Below are 17,527 nucleotides of genomic sequence, written 5' to 3'. Positions count from 1 at the left end.
ACAGCAAGGTAGGAGAACACAATTAGGGATGATAGCTGTAATGATGGTGACTATAATAAACAAACACTTTTAATTCAGAACCAATAAATACTGTACCTCTTCAAATGGTTTAGCCTTTTTGCAGCTGTATTACACTGCAAATGACATCCCATTTATTGTGCATTAACAGTGTGTCCTCCTGCCTCAGCTTTACTTCTCTGCTTTCTCATTTCCCCTAAATAAAATAGATTTTAGATTATTTTCTCCAAATGCAATAGTTCTCGTTCTGCTAATCTAAATCTTTTTGTGCTTCTAATCTCCCTAAATCCTTTTGTATGATCTCTATCCTTACTGATATACGCAATTCCTCCCAATTTAACATAATCTGCAAATTTCATTAAGTGTTTTGTAATTCCTCTTCAAGACCTCATTAATGAAGAGAATAAAAAGAACCAGTTGAAAAAATACCAAAAAATACCAAAAAAAAAAAAAAAAAAAAAAAAAAAGGCTAGACTGCACTAGATTACATGATAGGTGAGGAAACACTCTGTTTATGTTTGCCATGCTGACTTATATTATACTATTGCTACGTTTATGCAGTGTGGATATTTATAGGCATGGTAGAGCAGTTTACCTGCACTCTTAAGAAGAGAGGACAGGCATAACTGGGTAGATAGGTCACAACTTGCTTATATATCTGCTCCAAATCTAACACTGTATTCTTCTTCAAAATAAGAGAGGCCATTCCTGCTTTCCCTTCATGAGCTGGAGGAAAGAAGGGAGACATAAAATTTTATAGATTAATAAAATCTAAATTTTTGTCATTAACCTTACCTTCAGAAAGAACTATAGCATGTGAATAAGTTCAAAGTAATATTTCCTTTTCTGACATTCAGTAATTCAAGCAAATAGTATCTATCTTATATGTACTGTATGTACCATGTGATATTGCATCTTTTTGGAGACTGAACTGTTAGAGTTAAGAAATAATGCCATAAACAAATTAGACCTGTAAGCATAAATTGAATGCCATCTATCTAAATTCAGTATTAATCAATACATGTTGATAAATATCAACACAATCCCTTTCTCTCAAAAACAGAGCACTGAACCCTGTCCAAGATTTGTCTGTTACATCTTCTCATCAGTTCTCATCTTTCTCTTCACTAAGGGCTGTGGAGCTGAATGTTTTTAGCTGAGAGAGAGCAAAAGTGTCAAGAAGCCCTAACTGGTTTGTTTGGGAAAGCAGACAGCACTTCGTGTCTGTGGAAAAAATCTGACATAGGTAAGATATTATAAAAACAATAAAATTCAGCAATCAACTGGTCATTTTAAGCATCAGCTGGCAATAACAACAGACATATTCTACTATTGCCTTCTTACAATCCTTTTCTGGTAATGCTACAACTTCTGTGGTGAAATTATTTTGTGCATGTATAACTACAGTTATCAGGACAGAGAAATCTGTCCTGTTAATGCGATTAATAGATGGCTTATTAGGCACAGCTAAAGTGAGTTAGGACAACAGAATTGCTTTATTTAGTAATGAATATCCTTTTCTTTAGAGTAACTTTAATTCTTACCTTGTTGACATGATGATATTCTGATGTGGACTTTTCACAGCTGTAAATTTAATAATGCTTTAAACTAAGTTATCACAAACTCATGCAAGAACAACTTTTCAAAAATATACATCAAAACGCATGATTCACGGACTCACTCCGTAATCTGTTGGCATTTTTATTATCTGCAGCTACATACTGTTTAATACATTGAGGTATTAAACAGCTAACTCTATCAGAAGTTATGTGTAGGTTTACAGCATGAAATAAAATTATGAGGGTTAGCAACAAAATCTTGAGGAAAACAAGACCACACAGCTAACAACTATTTCTCTTACCTGGCACAGATACACCATACACATTTGCTTCTTGTATGAAGTCCAACATTACCATCACATCAGAAACTTCAGTGGTTGCAACATTCTCCCCTTTCCATCTAAAACAGGCAAAGAAAAATTTAATTGCACGCAAGCATATGGACAGTTACTCTTAAAAACACTAACTTCATTTTGTATCAGTAACACCTTATATTCGTTTCAACTCGTCACCTTTGTTTASAGGCCTGATGACCAGAAGAGTGCGTTTATCATTGAAATGGGATTGGATATTAGATATCACTTAAAAGGATGAAAGCTTATCATAATCTCAAATAACATTTGTCAAATGCGATTGTTCTTCAATATTTGACACATTTTTTTCTAATTTGCTATCCAATTTTCCTTGTTCCTAGCAATCTATCATTTGGTAGTCTGCTTATTGGCAAGAACATTCAAAATGCTGTAACTCATCCAAAACCTCCTCAAAATTAGACAGTTTGCTCTGCTGGTGTTAAAATATAGTTATAAATCAAACATTCATGGCTGAAAACAAGCAAAATAGTACTATTCTATTCTGTATGTGTATGCTTTTTAATGATGAAATATTGTAAGAATGAATGATTATACCTGAAGGTATCTCCAATCCTGTCCCAAAAATAAAGAAAATTCTCTTGGTCTTGAACCATCAGATCCCCAGTATTAAAGTAAAGGTCTCCCTTCTTAAACACATCACAGAGCAGTTTCTTTTCTGTGTGACTCTTATTGCCAGCATAACCAAAGAAGGGGTTCTTTGCATTGACTCTGGAAATGAGAAGACCAGCCTCACCTACAYAGAAAAGTTGAAATAAGTGTAAACATAAGATATCATCATTTATTTCCTGTATTTTATCTTAATGTTAATTTGCTGCATATATCTTTAAAAGACTACCAGCGACGTTTGGACCAACTTTAAGTAAGTGTGGCCCCATCGTAGCAGCAGCTCATCTGTTTCTACTGCTTTGGCAGCTTTTGTAGTCACTTCTACACACAAAGTGACCATAAAGTTACAGAGTAATATTGCCAACTCAGGAAAAACAGTATTTTATGTTTATTGATTACTMAGTAAAACATTGTATCTCAGAGAGGTGATCCATCATCTTTTCACTCATTACTCTCACAAAGTGAGAATGCTGAAGTCAGTGAATATGAAACCTCATTGCAGTTATGGAACTGCATTTGAGAACACTTCTGAAGAAGTTCATTAATGTGATAGAGCATCATTGCTTTCTTTTCAGAGTCAGATACAGAAATTGTAATATAAAGTTGACTCAAAAAACAGGGAGACCTGGGGAAAGGATTATCCTGTTAGACACGTATGGCATTGCTGTGATAGTCTGCTGAAAGCAAATGTTTTCTGAACTCCTCACCATTGCGGAAACAAATTCTGAACAATAAAACTTAAGGGTTACTTAAGTAAGATTAATCACTTTATTAGGGACAATAATTATACCAATAAAAATAAATACAAATTAAAAAAATATACAAAGGACTTTTCAATTTAAGATCATCTTCTCCTGAAAGAACTGTGCCTTGCTCCCAGAAATCAGTATTGTCTAATATGGAAAAATTTAGTTCATGTCGCTTTAGCCATGATGGTCTAAGGATATTACATATGGGTAAGGCAAAGTCTTTGATAGAGATGATAGCTTTAATTAGACTATTGTAACTGGGAAAAAAAAAAAAAAAAAAGGACAGAGCTTTGGGCACGTGTACCCTTTTTAGACCAGTCTGCTGTACTTCCTGTAAAATTTTACCCCCATATATCTTTTGAGGACCATATTCTCCTGAAATGTGCCCAGCTTTGATTAAGACTTGCTAGACAATCCACAACCCACTTTGAAAAATCTGCTTCAGCTCCCTGTTAAAACTATGGGCCTAATTTTCTATATGAATTTGTCTCACTTCAGCTTCCTGGTGTTAGTTCAGCTCATACCTTCCTGCAGTACCACAGAGATACTTTGGTATCTGATAAAGACTGAAAATATGTATAATGAAGAGATAATTGATAAGGTATTTTGAAAAGTTATAATCGAATTACTTCTTTTAAAAAAGCCAAATGGAGAAGCACTTTATCTCTCACCAAAGAGCATTTAATGTGATCCACCAGGTTTTCTTGTGCGTCTTTTAAACAACCATCTCAATATGTTAACCTCCTGTTAAAAACCCCAAATCTCCTTACCTGCGTATTCAGAGATACTATTACTTAATTGTAGGGCCCCACTCCAAGGACGGCAGTACAGAGTCTGGCAGCAAGCAGGATGCCTTGGTAGCAGGTAACCAACTTCAAGGCCAACAATACTTGTTCCATCAGCGGACCAAAACCAACGGCAGCTGCCCAGCTGCTGCGTGACCATGAAACTGAGTGGACAGCAGCTGTGGCACACTTGCTTTTAGGCAAGAAAGGTATTGTATTCGGGGCCTTATAGGTAAATGTACAAAGGATTGGGTGGTACCTCAGATGTGTGAGCCGGGCACACCAGGACTGGCAGGGCGGATATGTAAAGCATGTGTGTGGCTCGCGTGATCTCTCTTGTAAAGTATATAAGGATTTGTTGATTGCGAAATAAACGCTACTGGACCATCCCACCGGTCGCCCCTGCTCCTTTCGTGCCACCGCCACACTTAATCATTTTTGTACATTGCTCTTCAGTGAATACATCCAAGGATGTCATAACTTCCGATATCAGCACTGCTGTGCTTAATACTGCTCTGCCTTCGGTCTTGAAACACACTGTTCCTTTTTTAGGAGCAAAGAGTAGAAGTTGATGTTGGCATGGGTAGTGCAGTAACACAATAGCAAGGCTCCCAAAAAAAAGGATCCAGAGTACTTGCATTAAAATCAAAAGGCTGTTACAGGCTGTTACAATGCATACTTACCTTTCTTAACTTTCTCACACCAACCATGCTTATTTCTAACAGGTTCATCTTTTTGGAAATCATACTTGATTAAATCAAATGGGAAAAAAAGCTAAGAAAGTGAAAAAAGGTCATCAGTTATTAATATGCACAGTGACATCTGGTGGCAGCAAACATAAGCAAGGAAAACCTTTTTTTACTGCAATCTTAATCATCAAAATGTTGAATGCAATTTCACTTAAAACTGCAAAATATTCTACTTAGAYGACTTACTCTAGACAATATCAGAACATTTTAATAATCTGTAATGCTCGGAAGTATCCTGTTTCACCTTATTGATGAGGCTCAGGTTTTTACCGGACTGGCACAGCCTTATGTTGGATACATACTGCTCAGCAAACACTTCATGAAGTATTTGCAGCAGCAACTGATACTTGCTAAGCATTCCCAGGGCTTTCTGGTTCCCAACAAAACATGCAGACAAAGGTCTCCAACTCCTTGTAGAGGGAAACCAGCTCCCTGTTGTGTTTAACTAGCCCCCATTCTTCCCTCCAGCTTTCTCGGCTTGCCRTATCCTGCAGAGCACCGCCATGGGCGCAGACAGGAAGATATATATTCCCAGGTTTTCTGGTGTGGTTATGTAGCTGAGTACATTCCATGGAAACGTCAAGGTCAGTCCTGCTTTGGAAACAGCACGAACCCCAGAGCAGAGCGCCCACACTGCTGGCCTGGCTGGGGTCACCCAGGGAGCCCCAGGTACCTCAGCACTGCTCTCCTCCAAATAGGCAAGGTCTGACCCTCCTCGATTTTTCCACTGGATATACACCCCAAATTAAATCTATCCCTAGACCTATCCCTGATACTATACGGACTGCTATGTTTCCAGTTATTTTCCTAGGGATTCAGTCTACCCAGCTCTGAAATCTTCTGATTTTTCCTTTTTCAAAGAATTGTATCAGCAGTGTATGACATGACCACACTAACACAGTATATATAATTATCTCACTTTGGAAAAGCAGAAAGACAAAAAAAAAAAAAGAAAAAAGAAAAAAAGAAAAAAAACCCCAAACCCCTGCTGCTATACACCTGTACCTTTTATAGTAAGAAATGGAATCTAATGAGGATGACTGAAACTAATGCGTAGGATGCCAGGACATCAAACGCTTAACTTCCCTGCAATAAATTAGGATGAAGAGTTGAATAATGATTTTATCCTAATTTTACATGTTGCTGCAGCTACGTCACATCACTTTATTCTCAAGGATGACTGATTAAATAGCAACTTGAAGCCAAACATTAAGACTGCAGATTCAATTTCATGTTAAATGTGATTATTGAGTCTTGTCAAAATTCACCACTGTATCTCACTTCTCCCCAAAGTCTGTCACAAAAAGAAAAGATATTTTTAACTGTTGCCAAAGGACAAGGTTGTAGTGTGAAAATTCAAGTCATGATCCAGGATGAGATACTCTTTTCTAATAAAGTGAAGGAGATTTTTTATAACTATAGACTGTAACATTTAGCAAGGTCGTGAGGTTGAAAGTTGAAGAGTTTAATTAAACTACACTGAGAGGTATTCATAATAAGTAGAAGTCTTTTTATTTTTTTTTCCCCTTGRGATGTCTTCTTTGACTTTATCCACTTGATTTCTATTTATTTCTAATTTATTTTGTTTTTACACATTGATAATTTACTACTKTGATAGATCTTTATATGACAGACTGAATGCAGTGAAAAACATAAACAATAACAATGGAATAGTATAAATGAATAAACACGAGTGCCCTGTTCAGTTCCATTTTTATATGTTCATTGCTTTAAAGCTTAAACTGTATTTTACCAATTATGCTAAATCTGCATGATACATTTTTTTGTTTTGAATACTCAGAAGCTTTAATTGGTATTTGAGATCATCAAGCAAAAGCTCTTGTGGGTTTTGCTTTTTATTTTTCTCCTTACACCTTTTAGTGCCAGCAATTTTAGTATTAACTAAGCCAGTTCCAATTAGCCCTTTGAAATAAGCGCCACACAAATATGCGGGTGAAATGAGAACACATGTTGCATCAGACCTGTTCAATGAAACTGTATGCCAACACACACCTTTTGTGCAAACCACGCTATGTATGCAAACAACTTTCTTTTCATTGTGAGTATTAGAAAATGCAAGCAGTAGAGCAAAACGTTTAATCTAGCTACAGGCATACATCTGTCCTATCTGATTATTTAAAATTATTGGAAAATAGGGCCTGAAATATTGAAGCATTATCATATTCTCAGAGCATACTGCATGCAGTGTTCATCTACTTTTGTCTATACTTTTTTCCCCAAAGCACTGTGTAAATGTGTCAGACAACGAACACTATTATTTGACGAGTTGAAACTCGCAGTAAGGTAAACTGCACCATATTGTTGATTACTAAGTCACCTGGATCTTGTCAGCCAATGACATCACAGAACCTGATTTATTTTTTTGAACCGTTTGACTGGAAATAAGTGAGCTTAAATATTGTTTTGAAAATGCTTTTGGAATTCTTAAACTTTAAAGAATGATTAGAGAAGCTTCATCAAAGAAAGATCACAGGCTGTTATATTTTATTTAGTTTCTTTTTTGTTTTACAGTTGATAGTGTTGATAGCTGTTTATAAAATGAAGTGTTACTATTATCAGACTCATGCCCAACCATCTTGAAAAAGTGAACTAATAGAAAAAAAATCTGGAGCACAGATGAGCAACATCATGTTTTAAAAATATATTTGTAATGTTTTATTTATGCTTAAGAACTGGATATGCAGGTGCTCTGCATAGCTTGGTTAGCTACAGCAGGCAAACAAACAAAAGCAAAATAGCTTTTAAATTCTTGATATTAACTGAACCACTGCAATATATTACAAGTAGATATCCTGGAATATACTTATGTACCTTAAATTATTTTCGCTCAAAACTCAGCAGTGACACTAATTTTCTTTTCTGCTGTCTGTTGGGCCCTGAGCTTAAGTACATCCATTGCTTAGATTAAAATATGCCAAGGTTTTTCCTATCGATGCAAATTTCCAGAGTCTTAAGACTGATTAACGTTGACCTCAGCTTTTGTTTCTATATTAAAGTGCATCTCTTCTGCCATTTAAGTCCTCTTTTTTCAGGAGGCATTAAAAGCTTCTTTGGATCTCATCAGTTCTATTCTCTCATAATACTGTCTTTGTTGTCACATAGCATATATATGTATATGACACAGAGAGGGACTTAACATATCACAGAATCACAGAATATTCAAGGTTGGAAGGRACCTCTAGAGATCATCTAGTCCAACTKCTCCAGCAGGGACACCCAGAGCACGGGGCACAGGGCGGCATCCAGGTGGGTTRGGAAGATCTCCAGACAAGGAGACTCCACAGCCTCCCTGGGCAGCCTGTGCCAGGGCTCTGGCACCCTCACAGGAAAGAAGTTCCTCCTCAGCCGGAGACAGAACTTCCTGTGCTCCAGCTTAGGAGCACATATATATTTAATTATATATATATATATATATATATTTTTTAACATATATAATAAGTGCCACTGAGCCTCTTATGGCTTTCTCCAGCCATCATATTTTAGTATGTATATAAGGTATATCCTACGCTATTTATATTGATCATATTGACGATATATGTATGAAAGCCACATGCATTAAACATTAAATGTGCCATATTATTAGGTCAATCTGTACATTGACTTTGTGAAGCATTTCAAGAGATGCAGCTAAAAAGCTATTCAGGGGTTCCTACTGTTCTGTTCTTCAAGTCTATGAGGACATCCTTATTGAAGGATTTATTCATATATCACGGTGATGTCTTCAAGCATTTAACGCCACCCCCCCCCCCCCCTTTATACAAGTAGAGTGAAAATAAACACTCAGTGCAAACACTGAGTCAGCACCTCAAATGCAGCGGCCTTTTGGATGTCTATTGCAATCACTCACTTGTTCCCACTATCTAGAAGTAATCACACACTCAGATTATTGTTGTCCCTGCAAATTCACTCATTTCCATTTTGTCATCACCTTGTCTTGAGTGGTTATTATGTCTTCCAAGTTACTGGAAGTTATTCCCACTRAAAACCTATTACTTAGACCGATCTCCTGTTATTCTGGATAGACTGCATGATTATATATATATGAAGTTTTATATTTACTTTTCCTGACTGCATACCTGCACTAACAGAAAGAGAACAGGTTTTCTCCATCCCCGTTGCTACATCACATACATTATCACACAACTCCCTCTTTTCCTCTTCCTCAGTTTTTGTTCTTTCACTTCCCAATTCAAGAAGCGAGTCCTTAGGAAATCCTTAGAGAGTTTGKTTAATGATGTCTCCTTACATCGATCCACATGTCAAGACAATAAGTGACAAGGATACGAGGTAAGTGATAGCACTTCTTTGTTTCTATTCTTGGACATCAATAACATTCTGTGCTCCCCCAGGACACGATACTGGCAGAAACACTCAGGAATTGGGTGCCTGGGCCTCCTCTGCGACATTCTCTAGTTTGCAGCAGTTGGGTGTTTCCCTGGCTGGATTCAGATGATCCAAGGGTCAGAGAAACAGCAATAAAGCTGTTATTCTGTGTATCACTATAGCCAGTCAATGTTATGTAAAGCAAAAATAACTGTTATATTGCAAAATGCATTGTCCAATGATTGAAACCTACAAAATGTAGTTAACAACAACAACAAAAAATTCTCTGACCAAACTAACTTATCTGAAGTATTGTAATACAGGAGTAGTTGGCCACAGTACTCAAYTGTAATCAAAAACATGTGCAAAAGAAGGTCCCCACACTGGAGCATTTGTTTAAGTATGTATTTTTTCATGCAATGGGAAATGCATAAAGCRATATGTAAATATCAAAACGTGCATCTTGTCATGTTTTTAACATTCCTTCACATTCTCTCAATTGTTTTTAGGCTTTGCTTCTCTTGAATCTAACCAAGCCTGGGCTCATTCGAACACTTCTGTTTTTCAACATATGGGGGAGCCGGTTGCTCCTGCAAACCAGCTGGTAAGTGGCAAGAAGCAGATTGAAAAACTTGTCATTCCAGACAGGCAGCATGGGAGAGAGCACAAGAGACCCAGCCGTTATGGAGGACTTTAACATGACATACGTAATTACTATAAAGCAGTATTTATATATTTAAGGATGCCATCTTGTTCCACCGACAGGGATTCTTTCAGGTGGGGGGAAGGGGCTAGGCAATTTTAAATGGGCTGCCTTAAAGCGCATTACTTATGAAAAAGAATAAGTCCTTTTGGAGCTTTAGAGAAGTACGTGAATACTCCTCCACTTGGAAGATATTTGGGACAGATCTATTCCCGTATAAAACAGATCATAAAATCCACCCACGGACGTGGCGAGACACACCAAGCCCCCGCGCGGCACGTTGGCTCCGTGTTGGATCTGGTTTCCAGTGGCAATTTTTATTCTCCTCTCAGACCCTACARGCATGGAATGCCAAATTTATTTACATTGGGGTAGGGCTTGGGAGCCAGTATGTACCACAGGCCCCAGTGGAGAATTGCTATAGCTAAGTATTTAGCCTGTTTACAAATATGTGCTTTAGTTACTTTCCTTATAACAGAAAGTACAGAAATAATAGGTAATTTTTTTTTTTTTTTTTACTACAGATTTATTTCTGGGGAAAAGAGAACATTGAAAAAGAATATAAATCGATTTCAAAGCCAAATGCAATGAACGGCTTTTTCCGGTTCATAAAATATCTTATGGTCTTTCCATATTTGAACTGAATAAGCAGGGTGACAATCCATAATTAACTTAACAGAGTGTATTGATATTTCCATAGACTAAAATAGTTCCAGCTTGGATGAATATATAAATTATAGCAAAAATACCTAGGGAGGTCAAGCACACAGYTACAACTGCATTTATTTTCAATTGCAGTTTGCAGGAACTATTTTCTTCTCCTTGCTTGCAGTAACTAACTCTAACTAAATTTAAATCTAATAATTAAAGAAAAAGTAACACATTTCATGTGTGAGAAAAACAAAATCAACAAATAGACTGGTTGTTCAATCTATAAATTAATGAACTTAACTTCACACTTAATCTTTTATATGCTGTAACATATACATGCCATTTACAGAAAATTAATGACTTATGAAAAACTCAAATTTGTGAAATTCTGAAAACAATTTTACTCAGTTTTGGAACATAAGTAAAATTTTAAAGATTTCTAAGGAAAAAATGTTCATAAAACAACTAAAGCATGTGGCTCAAACAAACGTGACCACAAGTCGTAAGGTTCCTGATTCTGCTGCTGCTCCCCAAGTCCTGGATTCTTGTTTTTGTGCAGTGGAAGTGCACCTTTCTGTGGAGGTCCTCGCAGGCCTCAGAACCAGACTTCCTATCACAGAACCCAGATCACRGACAACTCAGAATACGAGCAGAGTAAACCTGCACAGTTTGCCAGGCTCTGAGCAGCTTCTGAGCAATGTGCTAGTCCTGGAGCTCTTTCTCTGAGTGTTTCCAGGTTCCTCCCTGCAGGCTGGAGCTGAAACCTGCACTCCCAGGTTCCTGTCYCTGAAGGGAAGACGTGGGAATTCCTCTGAACTGCAAAGCAGTCTATGGAGTGATGCTGTATTGAAGTATTGTATTTATCAGAACCTATCTGGAACAGATGGGTTTCCAAATAATATTTTAACATCTTTCTGTGAAAACAGCTTTGTCGGAATATTTTCCTACCAGTTTGTCTCAGGAGAGCACAAGTGCCACTTCTATCAGTAGGATTTCTGATCATTAATGGGTACTTCAATTCCTTTTGCAAATTTTAGTCAGTGGATGTAGTCCTGTTTATAGGAGAAGAGTTGAAATGGGCACAAGCAACAAGATAAATAAGCAGTGGCCTTGCTCATTGCTATCCATATATAGTGGATAGCTGAGGAYCGTATGTAAATAGTAATCATGATATTTTTAACGCTTTATTTTTGAAATTTAGGAATGACAAAACAGACTGCATGTGAAGCAGCTAGTTACTTGTTTTTAACTGTACACAGTTATAAAATCTCTTAAATGGATTTCTGCTTTTATTACTTTTAATTCTTACCTATGCTAAATGTTTATAGAATAGAATGCAATACAAATATAACCCTTGAAAGCAACAGTAAGCATAATCTATGCAAAACTAAATCAGGACATGGATTTTTTTTCTGGATATTTCACTTACCACAAATTCTTACATATTAAAACAATTCCAACTTCTCCTGTTATCCTTTAAAAGGACAGGGTGGAGATTTGGGCTGATACCCAGAATCAACTCAACTCTCAGAAGAGATTCCCCTTTTGACTCTGAACTGTAAGGAAAATCTCCATGTTCCTGCTTTGGTGATGGGCACTAACTGCAGGACCTTGTTGCTTCTGAAATTTCACAGGGTCAGTTGCAATAACTTGCATCTGCAATAACTAAATTATAAAATTTAACCTTGGACTTATGATTGCAGCCACAAAACCAGCAGTCAAACTGAGAAATACATTTGCCTTCAACACTCCCTCCAAAGTAAAACAGAACGAAACACTCACCTTATAAAAGAAATTGGTACGTCCCACAGATCCGATTTTTCCTGTGTGGTTCATGAAACATATGTTTCCTTCAGTAGCACCATAAAACTCACAGATCTTAACCGAACCAAATCGGGCTAAGAATTCTCTCCATACATCATTTCGTACTCCATTTCCGATCGCTAGGCGGACTTTGTGATTTTTTTCTCCCTCTTTCTGTTAGAAAAACACACACACAGAAAATATTCTGATCACTATATTTGATTGTTACAAATATGAAGGAAATATACATGCTTAAATAAGTCAAGAATAAAACATAGAAAAATAATAACAACAACCGTTAAATTAAAAGCGGCTTGCATAGCTAGGCTATAGCTACAATGCAACAAACTTTGCAATAAAACATCTCTTACATGTTTGCCACAGTCAAAATATCTGTTATATGTTTGCCAGTAACTTACTATATGAGCAAAATAYTGCCTGAATAATGAGTATATTAATTTGTATAAATTCTGTCATATTTTAAAAAGTGTATCCTGTCATTCTTTTTCCACTTAGGAGAAAGTAGAAAAATTAGAAAACTAATTCCTTCCTAACTTCCTTACAAAATTTGGAATAGTAGAGGAAGGCAGGCACTAATTCTGTCAAGGGATTAAAGTCAGCAGAGATTAATACCTACTTTTTTGCATCTTTGGATTGGTTATAAGAAATAACCAAAATTTCATGCAACTGTTCCTTCTTACTCAAACCATATGAGTCATCTTCTGTATTTTTTTCAGGACTAGCACTTACAGATCTTTCTCAATGTTACTTGGAACACCTCTTTTCCTAGTGATTCTCTGTCTTTACTGTTGTCAGATCTCATGTTTTATTATAAGAACCATGATATTATTCATCTACTACAGTGAGACTCGCTACTTCACTTAATATGTTCCTGAACCATGTAATTCCAAAGAGACCTTAAAAATACATTCAGTTTTAGATTGAAATATTGCAAGGCAAAGCACCTAAAATGAGTTTTTTTACTACTTACAACAGTCTTTTTAATTTTTGCAGGTGCCAATACAGAATACTCTATTAATGAGAAAGAACGAATTAAACCCAGGATTTTTATATCATTTTTATCTCCGATAATATCCTATTTTTATCTCCTATATTTAGTTTGCATAGTGCTTTAGTATGGCTATACTAAACTATATASTATATTCTATATACTATATATACTATACTGCCTGTAAATACATACTTACACACATGCATATTAAGTTATTTTATACATATATATGTGTATAAACAAATTTATGTTTCTTTCTTTGTCTTCCTCTGTGTTGAGTTAATGGTTACCCCTATACATACACTTTTCACAAAAAACAGAAGTCACTGCTTTTTGCTCTTATATTCCAGTTTATTTATCCTCCCTGTCCCTGCTGAGGTCACCTATGCAGGCCATGAAGCACCGAGGGTGCTGGCGGAAAGGAAGCTCTCTGAACTCCGCAGCTTTAAAGCAAGGAAGTGCCCAGTGCCAGAACTGGTAGGGAGGTGGCTGGAATGAAATGCAGGGAGGTTTTCACAGGGACAGTAAGTTCTCCTCTCTGTCCCAAAAGGTGCATGCAGAGAAACAGTTCTGCCATAAATCGGGAAGATTAAGTTCTCTTCTTCCCTCTTTAAGATCACAGGTGGAAGAAAAATTCTTTCACTGAGTTTCAGAGTCTCTCCTGAATGATCCAGCAATAAATCCACATATTTCACTATAGGCAGGTAGCTCCTAGCAGGCCAGGATCTGGTATATCACCATCCTGCTATACTACTCTAAAATGCATCTCCTTCTATAGGGAGCCCCCCTCTATCTCTGACCGTTCTCTTTGAGTATTTACTTACATTACTTCAGCCTTGATAGTGATTTCTAAATGGTAATCATATACTTCATTAAGTTACTGTCAAACTTATCAACATAAACTGCATTACAAAGTACACGGAAATTGCAAATGGAGACTGTCAGTAACAAAGTTTATGAAATGCTCAGGGAGGTAATTTTTTTAGTAGTTTCATTTTTCAACTTTAGATGCAGTATCGCAGTGCAACAGTGCAGATTCTCACATGTCTGAAATAACGTTTATCACATTACATATTCACATATATGTGTATATACACACCTCCATATACACGTATATACATATGTATACGCATTCTCACATATATGTATGTATATTTATTTGTTTGTTTCCGTCCTACTTTGAGCATTGTCAGGAAAGCTTTTAACCCTTTTTCCAGAAAACTGCCCTCTGCCTCCGTCTGTGACACGTCACGWTGCCCTTCAGCTTTGTAAAGAACCTGCAGTTAATGTGTTAGCGGGTGAAGGGCAGTGACCCCTCCCGAGGTCACCGAGTTACTCAAACGCACAGGCTCTGCTAACGCACCAGGAAGAGGACAGGAGACCCTTTCACAGGAATAACGTTCCGGCACAATGAACAGATACACGCGTAGGTATGCACGCCAACTGAGTGGGTCACGCACCAGACTTGGCATTCAAACTCTCCAAAAATCAACTTAATAAACAAGTAGCAGTTACATATGGCTTCTTTTTCCCTCCAAGAAGGATAAATGGAGCATTGTTTATAGGGCCAGCTATGTCAATGCCTTGTTCTTTCCTGGCTGGGTGTATCAGTAGCGTGGTGCTCGTGGCTCCTCCGCTGCACGGCCGGCAGCGTCGCTGAGCCGGCGGCCGGGGCTCCTCCGTGTCAGAGCCTGTTGACCGCTCGGCGCCGCGCAGGGCCGGCTGCTGCGCTCCCGGGGAGGCTCCCGCAGCGCTCCGCCCTTTCCAGAAGCACAGGGAGCGTGCAGGAAGTTACAGAAGCCTGGCTGCACGAAGCAAGTTTTCCTCAAGCACCTTGTCACACATCCTTCACRGCTGAGCGGCATTTCCTTTCAGACCGCCCTGCCACAACCGCAGGGCTTGTGGTTTGGCCAGCTCTGCCACAGAGCACCCTCTGTCCATGCCAGAGTCACCGAAGAGCAGCGCGGAGCCTTCCAGAGCAAAAAACGTACCACTGTCACACATCTCAGCCGTCTTTCAACCATGGGAAGGGAAAACCCRTGCCATAGAATCTCCTACTGTTAAAAGTTTAGAAAGTATAAAAAGATTATTAATGAGGGAAACTTTAATCAACGCTAATCCAGAATAGTTTTACATGTAACTAATTTCATATAACTCTCTTTTAATTATTTTTAATTTATGATTTTAGTTTTGATCTGTTTTACTAGATGACCTTAATCCTGTGAGCTTTATGTCCACCTAGCTTGCTATGGAAAGTTACCTTTCCGCTTTGACTAAAATGTGCATAACCCTTTCAATGAGACATTTTTCATGGATTAGTCTATCGGCATTTGTCATTTCACAGTCATCGCCAGAGCCCAGCTTTGGTGCACACATATAGGCACACGCACAGGCACAGGCACATGCAGGTCACTGTGGCAGAAAGCTTAGGCTCTGWATTACATGTAGGAAGAAAGAGAAAGGAAGGGTGTTAACCCAACAAGTTCTAGAAATGCAGAGAAYGAGCGTGAACATTTAGGGTGTTTGATACGTGTGAAAATCCAACTAAGCTAAACGCACAGGCACTTATGCTCTAAACAGWTTAGGGCACCAGGTAGTTGGGCTTTGACTTCCGCCGCGCTCGGACGTAACCAGAAGCCGCCCTCCAGTTTCCATGTGGCCCCGCAGGACACAGTGCAGGGCGGCTCGCGTGGCAGCTGCCCTTGCTGGCGGGTCCGCGCGGGTTGTGGGTCGCACTGCGCCTGCCCGCCCCATGGCAGCAGCCCCACACAGTCCTGCCTGCCGCAGGCCTCCTGCTCTGCCCTGGCTTGTGGGTCGCAGTGTCCCTGCCTGCCCCACGGCAGCAACCCCACGCGGCCCTGCCTGCCGCAGGTCTCCTGCTCTGCCCCGGGCTGTGGGTCACGGTGCCCCTGCCCGCCCCACGGCAGCAGCCCCACACAGTCCTGCCTGCCGCAGGCCTCCTGCTCTGCGCCAGTTTGTGGGTCGCAGTGCCCCTGCCTGCCCCACAGCAGCAACCCCACGCGGCCCTGCCTGCCGCAGGTCTCCTGCTCTGCCCCGGGCTGTGGGTCACGGTGCCCCTGCCCTGCCCCACGGCAGCAGCCCCACACAGTCCTGCCTGCTGCAGGCCTCCTGCTCAGCCCCGGGTCACTGCCACCCAGGGGTCCAAACACCTTGTGCCACATGAATATTCATTGAGGYTTCATGGTGTGAACAATGCGAACCCAGCTGTAGGTAGCAACAAAGGTAAAACAATAGCTTTCTCAAGCAATAACAAGCAAGCATTGTTCTTACCTTGCAGCTGGGCTTTCCTACACCAAGCCAAGTGTAGGAACGGAGCCTCCAGCCAAGCTCCTGGAATCCCATACCGAACATCTGCATGTCTCCTAAATCAGTTTTTGACACTCCATTTCTCCATTTTGAGTGACTGATTCATTTGTATAGTAATTAATTGACAAGTCAAGATCTGCCTTATTATACTAAACACCACATTGCTGTGATTTTTCATTTGACAGTCTTTCCTTCTTAAATGTTCTCTGTAAACTAAATAAACCATACATGATTTAGTCACTGATAAATGAAACGCCCTTTAAAGTGCCATCAACAACATATTAATTGGGTGTGGGAAAGATTAATGACTGTAGCTATACAGAAAGATATTCAGCAGTTGCTTTAAAAGAATCCAAGAACATAGATGCATTGTCCAACTTTTGTCATTTCTGCAACAGGAAATGCTGAGTGGGAGAGAAGTAATAGCAACTTCAAGCAGAAAAAAAATGAAATGTTTCTTTTTTGTGGCCTTGGTGAAACCAAACACATCTTAGGGCCTGAGAAATTCAAACATCTGTTAAATATAAAATTCATACAGGCCACATGAGATTTACATTCATCTATTTGCAAGAAGTGTATGCAACAATACGTTCACCAAAACCCTRCTAAAACCAAAACAAAAATAAAGAAAAAAGAAAAAAGACAAAAGCAGCAGGTGGGTAGTACAGTGAGTATGAGATGAGAGATATTCTACTGCCATTCTATTGATAGATGCAATTAATTCTTCAGGATAAACATTCATGTTCACTTTCCAGTAATATCCCATTATGAATTGCAACCAGATTTCTTTGGAGAGAAATACATACTCAAATTAAAAAAAAAAAAAAAAAAAAAAAAAGGAAATGAA

General features: G+C 38.7%; 1 protein-coding gene across 2 annotated transcripts in view; it reads right to left on the bottom strand.

Moving 5' to 3' along the window:
* LOC112953521 (long-chain fatty acid transport protein 6-like) overlaps positions 1-17,527 on the bottom strand; it is a 37,320-nt gene that overhangs the window by 2,012 nt on the left and 17,781 nt on the right. Inside the window, exons 5-9 of one of the 2 annotated variants that reach the window (XM_026046596.1) lie at positions 12,321-12,515; positions 4,775-4,865; positions 2,486-2,684; positions 1,880-1,977; positions 614-744 (exon numbers count right to left, since the gene is read on the bottom strand). In XM_026046596.1, the coding sequence (XP_025902381.1) occupies positions 614-744; positions 1,880-1,977; positions 2,486-2,684; positions 4,775-4,865; positions 12,321-12,515 (714 nt within the window). Of the gene's footprint in view, positions 1-613; positions 745-894; positions 1,603-1,879; positions 1,978-2,485; positions 2,685-4,774; positions 4,866-12,320; positions 12,516-17,527 lie in introns of those variants that run through there. The other variant, XM_026046597.1, reaches the window with a different exon arrangement.

This window comes from Nothoprocta perdicaria, unplaced genomic scaffold (genome assembly GCF_003342845.1).
Source record: "Nothoprocta perdicaria isolate Ctin4 unplaced genomic scaffold, notPer1 scaffold_45, whole genome shotgun sequence".
NCBI classification, from domain to species: domain Eukaryota; kingdom Metazoa; phylum Chordata; class Aves; order Tinamiformes; family Tinamidae; genus Nothoprocta; species Nothoprocta perdicaria.
This window is presented reverse-complemented; position numbering and strand designations above follow the sequence as displayed.